Source organism: Globicephala melas, chromosome 12 (genome assembly GCF_963455315.2).
Source record: "Globicephala melas chromosome 12, mGloMel1.2, whole genome shotgun sequence".
Classification (NCBI taxonomy): domain Eukaryota; kingdom Metazoa; phylum Chordata; class Mammalia; order Artiodactyla; family Delphinidae; genus Globicephala; species Globicephala melas.
The window spans coordinates 82,783,639-82,800,936 of record NC_083325.1 but is presented as its reverse complement, the minus strand read 5'-3'; the positions used below and the strand labels follow the sequence as shown (position 1 = coordinate 82,800,936).

The following is a 17,298-nucleotide window of genomic DNA, read 5'->3' as shown; positions in this document are numbered from 1 at the left end:
TCTCTGGGCCTCCTTGCCCTGGCACACGCCTTTGTCCGCCCACCTGCAGAACTCTTGAGCCCTTAAGCCTGGCTCAGACCTGCGCTGTCAGACCTCCCAGCCGTCTCACGGGGGACAGGCCAGCTCGGCTCCGGCACTCCTGGACCCTCGTAAGTCAGCCTCGTTCTACACGTTACCCGTATCGTGGCTGTGCTGGGGGCACCTGGGAAGGGTCTCTGCGTCTTGTTCATCCAGATGTTTCCATGCCCGGCTCAGAGTGGGCCTCGGGAACATTTGTGGGCAAAAGGGAACAAATGTCCCTCCCCACTCCAGCCTGGCATTTGGGGCTGTGCCACCGTAAGCGTCAGATTTGCCTTCAAAGCAAGGCACTAAGGCGCCCGGTGGGGCAGAGGGAGACCCGGGCTCTGGGGCCAGAACCGCACACCTGGATGCCCACCTGGCTCGCTCAGGCCCACCTCCCGCCAGGTGCTGCTGGCCCCGCTCCTGGCCTGGCATCCAGCACCCTCTGTAGAAACATGGGACTCACCTATGGCTGGACATGCATGGAAATTTCAGCATTAGGAAAAATCACGTGGTCTTGGTTTCGGTCCTGCCTCGAGTCCTTTTCCTGTTGCATCATCAGAGTCCGTCGAGAGAGGCTCATCCTCTCGGGCATTTCCCCTTCCTTTCCCTGTCTTGTTCTTCCCCCAGAGGCTCCTTTACGTCTGACCCACTAACCTGCCTTCCTCCACTGGGGAAGCAGTTCAGAGCGCTCGTCCCCTGAAGATTCCAGTAGCAGTGACCTTGGCTCTAGGGTGAGGCTGCACCACTCAATTGAGAGATCCCAGCTGGAGGGCAGAGTGAGCCCCCGTGGCGGAGGACCACAGAGCTGGGGGTGTGTTCACTGCAGGAGGGAGGAGATGGTGCCAGTTTGGTGAACGGACCTCTACTCTGCTGTAGCTGGTCCTGTGCCGATAAATGGAACTTTCCAGAACACCAAGTCTGAATTACAGAATGTCCCTTCCTGGAGCTTCGAACCCGAGCAAGAGAGCACTTTGTCATCCTAATCCCTGATGTTGCTTCCCGTTTTCCTGTTACTGGAAGAGTCCCAAACTGTTAGAACAAGAGGGTCCTAGAAGAAACCCATTCACTTGTTCATCTGTTCGTTCATTCGGACACTGCGCTAAGCCCTTGGACACACAACCGTTATTCAGATATTTTTACTGAGCCTAGTTGTGTGCCAGGCCCTGTTCTGGGCAGTGTGGGGATGTAATGGTGAGCAAAAGCAGGGAGTCAACCATGTATCAGTACAGGAACGGCCACGGAAAGGGCGCAGGGTAAGGGCGGGTAAGCAGCATCCGCTGCTTGAGATGGGCTCTTTGGAGGAGGTACCGCCAAGAAGACTCGAGCAAAGATGTGAACATTGAGGGAGTGCAATTTGCAGGTACTGAGGGGGAGGGCAGACAGGTGGAGGGAACTGCAAATGCAAAGGCCTTGGGGCTAGAACAGGCTAGCAGGTTCTCCTACTAGCATGAGTGAGGTATCCTCTTTCCTAAAGGATCTCACAGTCTAATGAGCGAAAAACATTAGTAAACGATATACTAAAAGTTGAGGTCATAATAAAAATAAGTTTAAAAATGGTATTGGAATGCAAAAGGAAGAGCAACTGTAGAGGGGTTAGGAAATGCAACCGTGAGTAGGTGACATTTGACCTGGGCTTTGGTGGATGAGTAGGAGTTTGCTGGGTGGCTGAGAGGAGCAGCCACATGGTTGACCTGGTGATTTCAGGCACAAAGTATTCAGGGAAAGCTACCTACAGTTCCTATTCCTGTTGTGTTAGCGGTTTCTGCAAGGGAAAGAACATCCTCTCCTCTCGGGGACTTTCCTTTCCTTTTCTCCACCTCTTCCTTTTCCCCTGCCTCATTTAGGGCATGTCAACCTCAGGAAAGTGGAAGGAGAGGATGGCTCAAGATAAGGAGGAGATTTCTCTGCCTTGCTTGGCCAGCCTGCCTCTTTCCTTCCTTCTCCCTTCCTCTCTCTTTTCCTCTCCTCCCTCCCTCCCTCCTTCCATCCTTTTATATATTTTTAAAGCTTTGGGGAGTCGTGGGGTTTTAAACTGCTGGGGTGGGTACAGAAGTCAGCAGGACTTTCAGTTGGATTTTCTCAGCCATGGTCATTGCCTGGAGCCCATCCAGCATGTGGCTCCCCGAGGTACGTGGGCTGAATTTGGATCCAGGTACACCCAGTAGCCACCGGCTCCAGAGGTGTTACTAATCCCCTCTTGCCCTAGATCTCACCTGGGGCTTTTGTGTTCTCCCTCAGAAGAGGAGGAGGGACACCCCCTTTCTGCAGCCCCTCCCCCTGGCCTTACACCTTAGCCAGGACCAGACCTGGGTCTTCATTGCAGCTGGCCTCTGGCAAAGTTCTTGAAGCTGCTGAAAATAGAAACCTGTGGGACTCGCATGTAATTATGAAACGCAAACACCCTTATCTTTCACTCAAGGGCACCAAGGAGTGAAATAAACACAGGCCACCTCTCCCAGCTGGCTCGCAGTTAGCAGTGGGTCTGTAAACAGGACGCTAAGGAACTTGGTAGCCCCCTAAACCGCGCCCCAAGGATCTACCCAGTGCTGAGCAACCACTAGATAGACAACGCAAGTCACCTACATATGTAATTTTAACTTTTCTGGTAACCCCCTTAAAAAGGTAAAAAGAAACAGATGAGATTAATGTTACCAAAACGATTAATCTACTGTATCTCAAATGTTATCATTTATCATTTCACATGTAATCAGGATAGAAAAATTATTTTTAATTAATTAATTGATTTTTGGCTGCGTTGGGTCTTTGTTGCTGTGCGTGGGCTTTCTCTAGTTGCAGCGAGCAGGGGCTACTCTTTGTTGTGGTGTGTGGTCTTCTCATTGCCGTGGCTTCTCTTGTTGTGGAGCACGGGCTCTAGGCCTGCGGGCTTGCTCAGTAGTTGTGGTTCGTGGGCTCTAGAGAAAAGGCTCAGTAGTTGTGGCGCACGGGCTTAGTTGCTCTGTGGCATGTGGGATCTTCCCGGACCAGGGCTCAAACCCATGTCCCCTGCCTTGGCAGGCGGATTCTTAACCACTGCGCCACCAGGGAAGTCCCGAAAAATTATTAATGAGATATTTTTTCCCTGTATTAAGTCTTCAAAATCCAGTGAGAATTTTACGCCTAGGGCACTTACATGAATTCAGATCAGCCACATTTTTTTTTTTTTTTTTTTTTTTTTGCGGTACACGAGCCTCTCCCGTTGCGGAGCCCAGGCTCCGGACGCGCAGGCTCAGCGGCCATGGCTCACGGGCCCAGCCGCTCCGCGGCATGTGGGATCTTCCTGGACCGGGACACGAACCCGCGTCCCCTGTATCGGCAGGTGGACCCTCAACCACTGCGCCACCAGGGAAGCCCCAGATCGGCCACATTTTAAGTGCTCAATAGCCACTGTGGTTACTATATTGGACAAATACAGCTTATAGATGGAAAAACTGAGGCACCAGCGAGGTGGAGGGGGCGTGGTAGGGGCGGGGTCAGAAAGCTGGGAGGCGGGGTCTCCAGCTCAAGTCCTGGGGAGCCTGCCCGACTGCGCCCTCTAGCGTCCACCCAACCGCACTGCAGCCGGAGCCACCCCTGCACCGGGTCCTGGCAGTTGTCGCAGACCTCTCAGGACAGGACTGGCCCCTCCTCAGAGCAGCTGCACTAGAAGCCCAGGCAGCAGGCGGCTTGCTTCCCACCTGCATACTGGGAGGAAAGAAGGACACAAATGCAGTGAGCCTCTTTTCCCTCTAAGACTCGGGCTCAGCCACAGGAGGAGCGTTTGTCCATGAGTCATCAGGAGAAAGACCCAGGGCTGCTGCTGCATGAGAAACAACACATACCGCCAGTTTTTCTCCTGCCCCTCCCGCCCCCCGTACCCCACCCCGCCCACCGTATCCTGTTCTGCCGGACAGAACAAGCACTGTCTCAAATGAGCCCTCCAGTCCCTTGAAGTGCAAATTCACTGCAGCCGCCCCTCCAGCCTTTGGCCTTTTATGAGGAGTTGGTTCCTCCCACCTCTCCCATCATCTTCCCCCCAAGTGTTTCTAAGTCTGGTTGGCCCAGCAAGCTTTGGAGATCTGAGGTGATGAAAGCGTTTTAGAGCAATGGGATGAAATGTCTACCCACGCCGGCAGCAGGCGTTGAGCTGTGATTAATGGGACATGAGCGCCCTCGGTTCCAGGAGGCGGGCAGCTGATAGGAACGACGCCATTAAAAAGGCTTTAATTTGCAGGCAATACAGACTCTGGGTTAAATATTTTCATAGGGCTCCCCAGTTACATGTTTACTTTTTTTTCTTTACAATTTAACACATTAAGAGCAGTAACAGAGTAACTGAGGACCACAGAGATGGCTGTTAGCGCTACATTAACTCCCTCCCCCATTTTTCCATTACTGTGAATTAAAACATCGTCTTCGATGCCCTCAGAAGGGTGTTGTTTGTCTGATCCAACCCCTGCTTGGTCGTGAAGCTTTTTAAGCCCAGTAAGAGATGGCTCTGACCCTGAATCAGTTGTCCTCCCCTGGCACATCCGTTCTTCACCCCATCTTTCACTGTAGATGAAAGCAAGATTTTCCGGTAAATGAAAGCTGGGGTGTTTGCCTGCTGACAGGGCCAGGGGGCCATTTCTGCTGGGAAGTGGGAGTGGTGGCTTTGTCTTTGCAGAAAGGCTTGCATTTTGTGAGCCATCTTTCCAGCCAGCTGGTCGTCAGTAAGGTTGGTTCATTGGCTTAATTAGTAACAGAGGGGTCACTGGGGCGCAGCGTTCCTCCATCCACCATGTTCCCTTGAGGCTGCCTGCTTCAGGCCAAGAGCCTCTGGGACAGAGTGCTGAAATGAGGTTCTTTAGAAATATTTCACCCAAGCCTTTGGAAAGCACACGCAGGCTGATCCAGGAGGTGATGGGGAGTGCCGGGGGGGGTGCTTTATGTGACATTCATGGGCCCCACTTCACAGTGGGAAGGCTGTCTTGTGAAACTGTCTGGTGAGAAGTTTAATGGCAAGGAGACAGAGGAGGTGGTCGCCAGCTGGAAGCCCCGCCTGTCACAGACAATCTCACGCCTCGCAGAAGCCTCAGTTCTTCGTCTCTAAGTCAGAGACGATGGAGATGCCCTTGCTCCCAGTCCGGTCAAGCGTGACCCCCACCTGCAGGGCCTGGAACCTGCCATGTGCGCCCTAGAGGTGGCCGGTGGGAGTCGAGCCTCCAGTGGCTCTTAAAGTCCTTGTCATTCAGTTTGGATTCCGCGTGCCACCTTCCTAGGCAGACTGCCTCCGCTCCACGTGGGAATGAAGGATTCCTCCTCGGAGCTTGGACCTTCCCCCTCCTTCGTGTCACTTATTATGCCCCATCCGTATGCCATAAGCAGCCTGCAGTGAGAGCCAGGACCTTCGTCCCCAGGCATTCAGAAGACCCAGTGGACTGGAGTATAGTGCGCACAGCCTGTGCACCCAGCCTGGAGCCAGACCCAGAGGACACGCCGAGGGCAAGGGTGGCCTGCACTCCTGGGCTGAGGTTTTTGGGGGCAGAGCAGCGGCTAGTGGGCACATGTGCACCACAAGCATGTGCACAAGTACTCAGGTGCAGGATGTGATGAGCCACACGGGATTGGTAGACAACCAGTTTCCGGATTCTCTCAGGGGATGCGGTACCGCCTTCCCTGACTCCATTGCCTTTCTTGGGGGGGGGGTCAGCCCTTGTGATGAGAGGCTTCTGCAACTCAATAGGGACACAGGATTCTTCGACCTGGGACCTCCAGGCCCAGGGGTCCTAGACCATCAGACCGCAGAGGGGCCCAAAGAACACTGTGGTCCTTATACCGCTTGCCACCCACCCCCACCCCCGGTTTTAAAATTTGTGGTAAAATATACATAACATAAAATTGACCATCTTAGCCATTTGTACGTGTACAGTTCGGTTGTGTTAAGCACATTCACACTGTTGTGCAGCCAGCACTCTCCAGAACTCTCTTCCTCTAAATTCAGCTCGGGCTCTTAGGGAATTTCTACAAACAGAAGCCCAGTCCCCAACTCTGGATTCTTCCCTGGTACCCCAGGACGGCTTCGACATCCTTGGAGTTGTCTTGAACTTTCTGTAGCAAAATTAATGTTACCGACTTTTAAAACGGTAATGCTATAAGTCAGCCCTTTAATTCAGCGGACTGGGTGTGGTCAAGAAATCACAGCAGAGGTGGGTACCCTACTTGAAAACCGTGGGGTCTCCCTAAAGGACACTGGAAAATCAGTGACGGATTCCTGCAACATCATCCTCAAGCACATGGTCTCCCATCAGCCCTGATGCTGACGGCCCCAGACTTTACTAACTCAACCTTCAAGACAGTGGCAGGAAAACATGATTTTCCACCCACGATTTCTCGACAGTTTTCCCCCAAACTAAAACTTACCTTTTTTGCTTCCTGGACCCATCCCTCAATTTCTCCCAGCCTTGCTTTTCCTCTCTGTACAGCTGGGAATGCCAGGCTGGCCCTGCCCATCTCGCAGGGTTCAGGGTGGATCGTAGAGCTCTGTGGTCAAGCTCAAATGGACTCCTGGTCACATCCCAGCTCCAGCAGCTGTGGGACCCTGGGAAAGTTACTTGACACCCCCCGGGCCCCAGTTTCACCATTTGTGAAATGGTCTGCACAGGGCCTGGCACAGCTTGGTGAATTGTGGCTGCAGTGGGGGGCTTTGATGCTAAAATGGACCAGTGTGAGTGACTCGCCTGCATCCTACATGCTCTGGCCTTGATGAGCTCTCAAAGGCAGGACCCAGGCCTGATATGTCTGTCCCAGAGTCCTACCTTCTCCCCTCTCCCCATCCCGTGAGCCCCCAGAACTCTCAGGAAGTACCCCTTGCATTGCATCCCCCAAAGGGGAGCACACCCAGGCTCTGCTGGAAGGTCAGCTTTGCCAGAAACCACCCTGCCTCAGAGTTAGCAGGTGTCTGTGTGTGTGTGTACACAACCAGTACCAGCACTGCAGCGGGAAGGCCCCCTCAACCAACACAGGTGTCTGTTGTGCGCCCGGCCCAGGGCGCCGCTGGGGTTCTGCAGCCCCACGCGCCTGCCTGCGGGGACACGCGAGAAGGGCTGGGAAAGCGGAAGCCTCCCGGGCGGACCTCGGAGGCCTCGGCTGTCACCTTCCAGTGGTTGTGTTGACCGTATTTGTCACGCTCCCTGGTATGGTCCCTTCCTTCCCATAAACATTCGTTACATTGGGTGGAGGAGGTGTTAGGAGTCGGCATTTCTGTGGGATCAGAAACAACACAAATCACAGACGCATTCTGAGGCCAGTTGATACCATTGTTCTGAGCGGTGGTTTGGTCTTCACTGAGGTGAACGGATTCTAAAAGGACCGACCGTGCGAATTCCCTGGTGGTCCAGTGGTTAGGACTCAGCACTTTCACTACCCGGGCCTGGGCTCGGTCCCTGCTCAGGGAAGTAAAATCCTGCAAGCCATGTGGCGCAGCAAAAAAAAAAAAAAAAAAAAAAAAAAGAAGATGTAGAAGGACCAACCCGGAGCTCTCAGAGCCCAGAGCTTCACAGAAGGTGGGTTGTTTCCACGATGAAAAGTGCAGGAATGCTAATCGGGAAAAGGCTGTACCATTAACTATTGAAGGCGGCCGGGAAGGCCATGTTCATGACCAGGGTGCCCTTCCCTGGACCAGCCTCCCCTGGCTGCCCCCGGCAAGATGTGGGAGGGGGCCAGACGACCTGGTCCGAGGGCTGGCTTTGCCTCCAGAGCCTCCGGGTCTGTTTCCTCCCTGGTGAAGTGGGACTAATACAGGCAAGGTGTCTGATAAAAACAAAAGTGTCCCACAGTCCATGGACCTTCTGATTGTCCCCGATGCTGGCAGATCAGGAGTTAAAGCTTTGGGAACCTCACGGTGCCTGGCACGGGGCTCTGCCTCACAGATACTGATGCCACACGGTACCAGGTCAGTTCTCGGGGCAGCTGTCTTAGGGCCCCAGAACTGCTGCACCAAAGCACCACAGACTGGACAGCTTCGAAAACAGAAATCTATTCTCTCTCGCTTCTGCAGACAGCAAGTCCAAGGTCAAGGTGTCGGCTGGTTTGGCTCCTTCCGAGGCCTCTCTCCTTGGCCTGAAGACGGCCACCTTCTCCCCGTGTCCGCACATGGTCTTCCCTCTGTGTGTCTGTGTCCCAAGCTTCTCTTTCAAGGCTACCAGTCAGATTGGATTAGGCCTCACCCATATGACCTCATTTATCTTAATTACCTCTTTAAGGGCCCTGTCGCCAAATACAGCCACATTCTGAGGTCCCAGGGTTAGGACTTCAGCGTGTGAATTTGGGGGGGACAGTTCAGTCCACGACAGCAGGTGGCCCGCTCTGCCCACCCCTACGGACACGTGGGCACACGCTGCTGGAAAAAGGGCCTCAGGTCTCAGCTGAAGGAGTGAGGAGTGAGGAGGGGCAGATGTGGTGAAACCCTCCGCATCGCAGCCCCTTCTGCTCGTGGACGCTGCCTTTGAAGCACGAGATGGGAAGTTGAAGGAGAGACACTTAAGGCAAACCCCTCCTCTCCACACCCTCCAGACACTGGCTGGGAGACTTTCACAGTTAAGAGGAGTGTGGAAAATACAAAGCCTTGAGAGGAGCTGAATTGAGTAAAGGACGGAAGATTAGCCTTTTTGGTGCAGGAAATGCGGAGGTGGAAGTGTGTGGTCTTCGGGGTGTCTTAAGTCAAGTCTGGGGGCCCTGGGGCGGGGGAGTGGGGCTGCTGGGGGCCATTGGAAACTGACAACCAAGTTACCTAGAGATTTGCTGGTTTCCGTTTATTAGGATCAACCTATAGGTAAAGCAGAAAGTAGAGATTGTAAACCTTGACGATGTACAAATAGTGGTTCCCACGCATGACAGGAGCTGTTGTGGAAGGAAGGTGGAGAGGTTAGGGAAGGAGAAGGGAATCAGTAGCTTGATTGTACAGAGAGAGAGAGGTCCGGGTCAAGTTGCTCAAGCAAGAAATAGAGGATTCTTGTGTGTTTATTTTTTTGAATTAAAAAAATACACAGAGTTCAACATTTGAAATTACAGAAAGATTTATACTAAAAAGTCTACGTTTGTATAAAAAATAAAATAAAAAAATATATATAATAATAAAAACTGAAAGCAATGGTAGAGGGATATTTATTCAAAGAAAATATGTTTGTTGTAAAAGAATAAATGATCCAAAGAACATTAAAAAAAATCAACTATATTTCAATGAAAACTAAACTAAACTAAAAAAAAAGTCTCCGTTTGACCCTTGTCTATCAGCCGTCTCTCTTTCTGTAGCCAGTGTTATCATTTCCCAAGAAGTCATTCCAAACATACAAGCACGCACATATATTTTCTTTGTTTTTTCTTCCACAAACAGTAGCAAACTCTGTGCTGTTCTACACCTTTTCTTTTCACTTAAAAACAGATCTTGATGATTATTTCACATCAGTTAGTAATACAGACGCCTGCGTTGTTTATTATTACAGACAACGTGCAGGAATTGGCCGTGTACACAGGCTATTGGCACGGGTGCGAGCATCTTTAGATTTGTTCCTAGAAGTGGGGTTGCTGCGTCGAAGGGAACGTGTTTGTAATTTTGAAAGATATTCCCAAATCCCCCTACCTGGGGGTTAGAAAAGGAACTTTTCTATCATTTAAATGTGTATCAATTTAAATTTCATATAATTTCAAGTCATAAAGATAACAAGTAAAAACAATGATATATATGTATGAAACTAATAAAATCTGGGAGGAGACAAAGAAGTAAAAGGAGGTGCCAGGGAAGATACGTGAAGTACACGGATTATATTTAGTGATGGGGATTCGGTACTTAATGTTTAGCATTTATAAATGTTAAGAAGCAGTTCAGGGTGGTTACCTCTGGGACGAGGGTGGAAAACCTTTTGTTTTTATTTTCTATTCTATATGCTTCAAAAATGAGTAAGCCACGTACTAGTGTTACTGTGAAAAATCAGAAAATAAAGTGAGGTGGCGAGGTGAAAGCTGTATTAATGTCTAGTAGGAGTATCAGCCCAGGGTCAGTCTTATGGATGGGTCTTATGGAAAACCTCGTTGGGGAGCACGCTTCTGCACGCCCGCAGGTGCCTGAGACTTGACTACGAACCTTAGAGACATTCATGTACTCTTGGTGCTAATTCTAGATCCACCCCTGCCCCCCACTCCCAACCAGAGGGCTTCTCAGAGGCAAAAACAAACAAGAGGGACTCCTTAAAAGCTTCTGGACGCCTGTTCTAAGGATAAAATCAGAACATGGTGCCCGAACAAGAAAAGAACTGCTCAGAACACAGGGCGTGGGGTGCAGTCAGCGTGACAGTTTTGCCGGAAGCTGATGAGGGTGGTGAGAGTAAGGGTTTCATCCTCCAATCTTGTACAGCCCCTGCTGGGCACTTGATTTCAAGTTGTTTCCACCTTTCCACATTCTGGAAGTCAGGATGTGCCTTGCAGCGCGAGGTGGCCTGTCCTGACTCCACCGGCGCCTCCTGGCCTTCCTGGTGGTACATAGACCGAGGGCCCGCCTCCCCGCAGGGGTCCTAGGAGGGCTGGGGCACTGCATCGCGGGGAGGGCCGGAGGCGGGCCTCTCCAGCCCTTGGTGCGGGACACGCGGGGGACGTTTCTCCGCGCCGCTCGGTGGCTGTAGGCTGCGGGGCGCCCTCCCCCGCCCTGATGGCGCCAGCCCGGGCCCCTGTCTTGCAGGTGTCGCCGCCGGCCGCCATGGGCAAGCAGAACAGCAAGCTGCGGCCCGAGGTGCTGCAGGACCTGCGGGAGAACACGGAGTTCACGGACCACGAGCTGCAGGAGTGGTACAAGGGCTTCCTCAAGGACTGCCCCACCGGCCACCTGACCGTGGACGAGTTCAAGAAGATCTACGCCAACTTCTTCCCCTACGGCGACGCTTCCAAGTTCGCAGAGCACGTCTTCCGCACCTTCGACACCAACGGCGACGGCACCATCGACTTCCGGGAGTTCATCATCGCGCTGAGCGTGACCTCGCGGGGCAAGCTGGAGCAGAAGCTCAAGTGGGCCTTCAGCATGTACGACCTGGACGGCAACGGCTACATCAGCCGCAGCGAGATGCTGGAGATCGTGCAGGTGCGCCCCGGAGAGGGAGGGGCTGGCGGAGCGCGCCCGCGGGGTGGGGGGGTGGGGGGGTGGGGTGGGGGCGGGGTCCCCCGAGGCCCCACCCACTCCGGACAGCGCTCCTGTCCTCCCCGCGCCTTCAGCCCTTCGCAGCTAGATGGCTGCCAGCCCCTCCCTCGTGCACTTTTGAAAGTGACGAGTTGTTTCCGGACTGGCGGGTCCTTGCAGATAGTGATGAGAAGAGCCATAGTTTACTGATCACTGGCCACCCATCAGGCCTGGCCTAAGCCCTTTGATGAGTTGTGGCCTTCCCGACCCTGGCGGGGCGGGGGTGGGGTGGGCGGAGCCGGGGATGGAGGTGTCATTCTCTGCATTTCACAAAATGTGAGGCTGGGTGGGGGACTGTGATTTCCAGAGAGTTAACAGAGCTGAGCTATAGTAATTCAGAGAGAATTCCAGTAATTGAGAGGACCCTTGACACTTACAGAAGCCACCTGCCAAGACCTGTTCGAGTCCCCGTGTCTGAGAATAAAAGAACAAACAGTTTGTCATGTCCCCAGGAAGGTGCAGTTGTAGAGCAAACCTGAAACATTAGCGGCCACAGAATAAGCTCTGGTACAGAAAGCACTTCAGAGACCTCTTTGCCTCGACTCCAGCCAGCAGCTCTGGCAGGGGAAGCTGTTTTCCAGAAAGAAACCGTGTTTTGTTCACTTCCCCAGCTTCCTAGGTGTGTGGTAGAGAGGCACAGAGCTGCTGCTGCCTGGGTGCCTCCCTGCACTCCCACTCCTGGAGCCTGGGAGGTTCAGTTCTAGAATTCCTCAGAGGAGATGTCCTCTACATGGAAGGAACTTCCGGGCTAAGCCACAAACAGAGGGTATCAAACTCATGAACTCCTAGACCAGCAGCAAGTGGCCTGAGGAGTGACCAACCTATTTCCCAAACAGGTGGTTTTCGCACAGTGAGAATAAATCAGCACAGGTTCAGGACACTCTGCTCCAGCTGTCGCTCCTGGCTCTTGGTGACAAGCGGTGGTAGAAGGAAGAGATCTCCTTCTCAGGAATCACCTGTCCCGGCCCACAAGCTGGCCCGTTCGCTTCCCTGGCCCTGTCCAAGCAGACTGGCCCGGCCCAGACTTAGAGACACAGCAGGACAGCGAGGGGCCCCATGCCTGTCCGAACGGGGTCTGGCTGCTAGGCCCCCAGACCAAGTGCCCCAACTCTGAGACCCTTCGCGTGGCTCCCGCAGGCGGCTTGGCCTGCTTCGCGGCACGCCCGGCCACCACTCCATCGTCAGAACGGACTGGGTTCTACGTGCTTCAGAGCCCACCAGAGGCCGGGGAGGGTCTTTGCTCTGCCTCCTCTGCACTTGAACAAGTGCCTGCCCCTCTTAGGAGGGGGTTCTGTCTCAAGAGGCCCTGAAAGACACACTGGCCGTGCTGTGAGGCCTGGCCACCTCCACCCTCCTTGGCAAATGGAGAGGGGCCAAGGAGGAGAGAGTGTAACAGATACCAGCAGCCTCACTTGGGATCATTCCTTTATGGTTTTGTTTTGTAAACCTACTTTTTTCTTTCTTTCTTTTTTTTTTTGCGGTACGCGGGCCTCTCACTGTTGTGGCCTCTCCCGTTGCGGAGCACAGGCTCCGGACGCGCAGGCTCAGTGGCCATGGCTTACGGGCCCAGCCGCTCCGCGGCACGTGGGATCTTCCCGGACCGGGGCACGAACCTGTGTCCCCTGCGTCGGCAGGCGGACTCTCAACCACTGTGCCACCAGGGAAGCCCATAAACCTGCTTTTTAACATGCTACAACTCTCAGACTTCTGCTATCCTTGGTGTGTTGTTTCAGGAATGAGACTCTCAGTCAAGCCATCTCCGCACAGAAACCCACAGTGGCACAGCCCCTCCCCCTCGCGAGTTACTCTGATGAGCTGCTGGTCACTGGGCTCATCGTGCCCCCTGGACACACACACACACACACACACCACAACACTGGGCCGGGCCACTTGGACAGAGACACACAGAAACGGCTGGCAATGGTGCTGAGCCCTTGGATGGCAGTGTCCTGGGGTTCTCGGTCCTGCTGGAGAGACCCATCTGCCCTGGCGCTGGCCTTTCTGGGGCTAGTTATGTGGCTTTCCCTGTGGGCTGTCTTTTTTGCTTCTAACTCAGGTACAGCAATCCCATAGTCAAATGTTTGTGGCTACGTGTGCTGAGTGATGGGCTGTGCACGTACGCGCCTGTGTCACCACCACCCTCTGTGAGTTAGAGAGCATTCCCAGCGCCCCAGAGGGCCTGGGAACTGTCCCGCCTCCTGCCCCCGCAGACACCCCAGGCTCATAGCTGTGAAAGTGGGTTGTTTGGCCTGTTCTTGAACGTCACGTAAGTGAGTCGGGCTTCCTTCTGCTCACATGCTGTCTGTGACATGCATCCACAGTATTGGGAGTAGCAGGGAACTTTCCAGCTGGGGAAGGGTCCTGAGGCTGTGAGCATCCTGACCTCTTGTCCTGCTGTGGGCTGGGCCGAAGCTCATGCCTGTGCCCCATCCACCCAGGGACACCCTGGAACCTCTGAGCACATGTGTCTGTGTCCCCCTTTGCAGGCTATATACAAAATGGTGTCCTCCGTGATGAAGATGCCCGAGGATGAGTCCACGCCGGAGAAACGGACGGACAAGATCTTCAGGCAGATGGACACCAACAATGACGGTAAGATCCCTGTGTGTCTGTGCCCCACTGCTGGGAGCAGAGATGTGTTCGGGACCCTTTCCTCCTTCTCTGTAGCTTCTCAGACCTCACCTGGCCCACCCCTGGCCCTGCCCGGCCAGCGCAGCTGCGCTGAGGGGAGAGCCAGTGTTCGGAGTCGGGGCACTGGGTCAGCATCCTGCCCCACGAGCCATAGTCTCCTTGCTTCTAGAACGGGGAGACTGTAGGCCCGTGGGCGTGTCCCGGGGAGAAGAGGCAGCTGTGCCCTTGGCACCTGGGCCCTGGAGGGGCTGGGATCAAGCCTTCCAGGTGGTGGGGGTCCCTTTGCCCCCCGTCATCCCTCCCCCAAACCTCAGTGGCCCCAGGGACTCTGTCGGGATGTGCTGGCCTGCGGCAGCTCTGCCAGGATCTCTGGGCCTACACCGCAGCAGAAGTGGCGTGTCCAGGAGGGGCGGTGGCGACCATACAGTGAGGACGTGCCCTGTGTTTTCTTTTCTGCATTGGCCGTGAGCTTCTGCAGGGTCCCTGCCGGGGAAGGTAGCTATGAAACTGGATGGATCCGCACCTCTTGCCAGTGTTAAGTGCAGTCCCAGAGTCTGGTCTGATTTGCTTTTGAAGGATAAAGAAACGCAGCATTTAGAAAAGAAAAAGAGAAGATACCCCCGGGCTGTGCTGGAGATTAAAAATAAGCTAATGTACAGAAAAGTGCTCCTGAACCCTAAAGTGCGGTTTGCAGATGATGCCAAGGACTGAGCCAGCAGGGGGAGGGGGGCAACATGGCTGCAGGCACATCTCCGCAAGGAAACGGTTTCCAAAACATGATCCATCAGACGTAAAACAAGACAGCCTCGTGCCTGGCGTTGCCTTTGGGCCAACTTAAAACATGTCTTCTGCCTTCCAGAGTAGCAGCACAGGCTTTGGGTTCGACAGACCTGCTCCAACCAATCTTGGCTTTTCTGAGCCTCGGTTTACTCCTCTGTGAAATGGGGATAATAATTCAGTCTCTTGTGGTTTTGAGGATTCAGTGAGATAGAGCCAGTAGAGCTCTTAGCACAGCGCCTGGCTCTCCCTCCACCCACCTCTGCCCCGACCCCTCAGGGCCCGCTCTGGGCACCTTCCCAGGGTGTTTGTGAACTTGGGCCTGTGCCCACCGGGACAGAGCTTCTCCTGTGAACACCGGGATCCGTGCATCCCTGGAGCTCGGAGAGGGGTGGAAGAGGCCATTTTGGAAGAGAGAAGAGTGAAGCTGGGGTGGTCCAGGGCTAGGCCCTCGTCCTCCGGGGACTGCCCCACACCTTCCCTGCCCCCCTAGGAAAGCACAGGTGTCACTGAAGCCCTCTCCTGTGATCTGTGCCTGGCCATGCACCAGGAACACCCTGATGGCTGCAGGACAGACTGTGCTCAGGGACCCCCAGCGCCTTGCCAGCCTCGCTTTCTGCCCGGAGAAGAGGCTCGTGCTTTCAGAAGCTCCTCGCCCTGGGCGGTCGGAGCCAAGTCCCCACGGACCATATGAATAGTAACAAAGCCCAGTAACCCCTGTCCATCGTCAGAGGGCCCCAGAGGTCTTGTCTTCTGCCGAGGGGGTGGCTGCCCCCTCCCTTCCCAATCCGTCCCTTAGCCTGGGGTTGTTTAGTCTCCCTCGGGGCCAGCCTGTCTGCCCCCGCTGCTGGGGACCCACAGGAGGACGTGTCCCTCTCGGCAGTGGGCAAGCAGGAGGTCCCTGCCTGGCTTCCCAGCGGCAGCTCACAACTGAGTGCATCCTGCAGGCCAGGCGTGGGCCGACCCCTCAAACACATCCTCCCAATTAACCCTCCCGGTGGCCCTTTGAGATGGGCGTTCCCACGATCCCACCACACAGATGAAGACCCTGGGACCTGAAGAGGTTGGCATTCGCTCTACTGCTGTCCTCTGGGGTAAATGGCTCTATTTCATTGTACAGCTGCAGAGCCTCAGACGCAGAGGCAAGCAGTAGGTCCGCACCCAGGCCTGGCCCTCCCGACCCTGGGTTAGTTCTGGTTTAGAGGCAGGTGTCATGTTCTTTCTGGACAAGGCGCATCTTTCTTAAATAAGGCGTGGGGCTATTTCTAAAAGGGTTTGAATTGCCCCACCAGGCACGGTCTGCTGCCATACTGGGTACGTCCTTTGAGGTGCCCAGTGCTTTGCAATGAGCACTGAAAGCAAAAAAGGTTTTTCCAGAAATGCTCTGGAAGTGTGTGGAGCCTGGACGCGTCTAGCTTCAGGAGGGCTCAAGACTTGGACCAGAGGAGACGTCCCTGACACCGGAGCTGTCCCCATGCTCTCCTAAGGGTGATGAACTGTGAGTACTGGCTAACTCCCGTTTCTCCCGTCCTCCATCCCACAGGCAAATTGTCCCTGGAAGAATTCATTAAAGGTGCCAAGAGCGACCCATCCATCGTCCGGTTGTTACAGTGTGACCCCAGCAGCGCCAGTCAGTTCTAAGGGGTCGGCGTCTGGACAGTGCAGAGAAACACAGGCTTGTCTTGCCATTTAAGCTTTGCTTGCAAAAGTGGATGCCTCTTCAATCATTCCTGCTCTCCCGGGGCGGCCAGGCAACACGCATCTGCCGGCTTGGTGGCCACGCCTCCCTCCTCACCTGGCCTCCTCCCGCCCCCTCCCCAGTCCCTCCAGGGCGAACTCCCTGGCATGTGGTTACTCCCAGGGCTCACGGTGTCCTGGCTTCTGGGGCACCTCCCTGCCCACAGGGAGCCCAGAGGACACCCCAAGGATCCCCTTGGGACTTTCTAAGATCGCGCCAAGGCCAGCTGATTGATTTTGTGATCGCAGGGAAAATGGGGACAAGAACAGAGGGAGAGTAGACGGGCAAGCCCTCCCCGTGCATGGCTTCACCCAGCTCGGTTCGTTTTCTCTGACCAAAGCCGCTTGCACGTATATATACTGTGGTCTCCCTTTAATATATAAGTTATACGTATGGTGAAGTGAAATGTAATGTGTAGGTCCTGTATTTAATGCCTCGATTGCCTTTGAAGCGTGGTTCCCTCGTGGCCTGTGATCCCTCCGAGCCTGGTTATTTTGTGGTATTTATGCCCTCAGCCTGCCCTTTTCAAAAGGACGTGCATGCGTGCCCAGGGCCGTGGAGACCCTCCCATCCGCGCAGTGAACGCAGCCTCTCTGTAAGGTTTGTCCTCCCTGTTGATTGGTCTGGCATTTCCTGTATTAAAATGATCAAATAAACGGCACTGTCTGAGTTTTGTGTGGGATCGGGAGGCCCCGTTGTGCCGCCCCGGCCTCCGCGCTCTCCGTGCTGCCGCGGCCTCCGCGCTCTCCAGAACAGGTGCGTTCGGCAGGTCCTGCTGCTCTTTGTAAACTTGGCCCCTTCTGTATCCACGTAGCCGTTACTGTGTCTATAAATCTTGTGCAGACTGTTCTTCAATATCTGCCTCATGCCAAGAAATATTTGTGGAAATGAAAGATGACAGTTCTTGGCA

General features: G+C 54.2%; 1 protein-coding gene across 1 annotated transcript in view; it reads left to right on the top strand.

The window, feature by feature from the left end:
- HPCAL1 (hippocalcin like 1) overlaps positions 1-17,041 on the top strand; it is a 111,146-nt gene extending 94,105 nt beyond the window's left edge. The window contains exons 3-5 of the mRNA XM_030844534.3: positions 10,751-11,146; positions 13,729-13,834; positions 16,194-17,041. Of these exons, the coding sequence (XP_030700394.1) occupies positions 10,769-11,146; positions 13,729-13,834; positions 16,194-16,291 (582 nt within the window). The 5' untranslated portion in view covers positions 10,751-10,768 and the 3' untranslated portion in view covers positions 16,292-17,041. The remainder of the gene's footprint in view (positions 1-10,750; positions 11,147-13,728; positions 13,835-16,193) is intronic.
- The last annotated feature ends 257 nt before the right edge of the window (positions 17,042-17,298 follow it).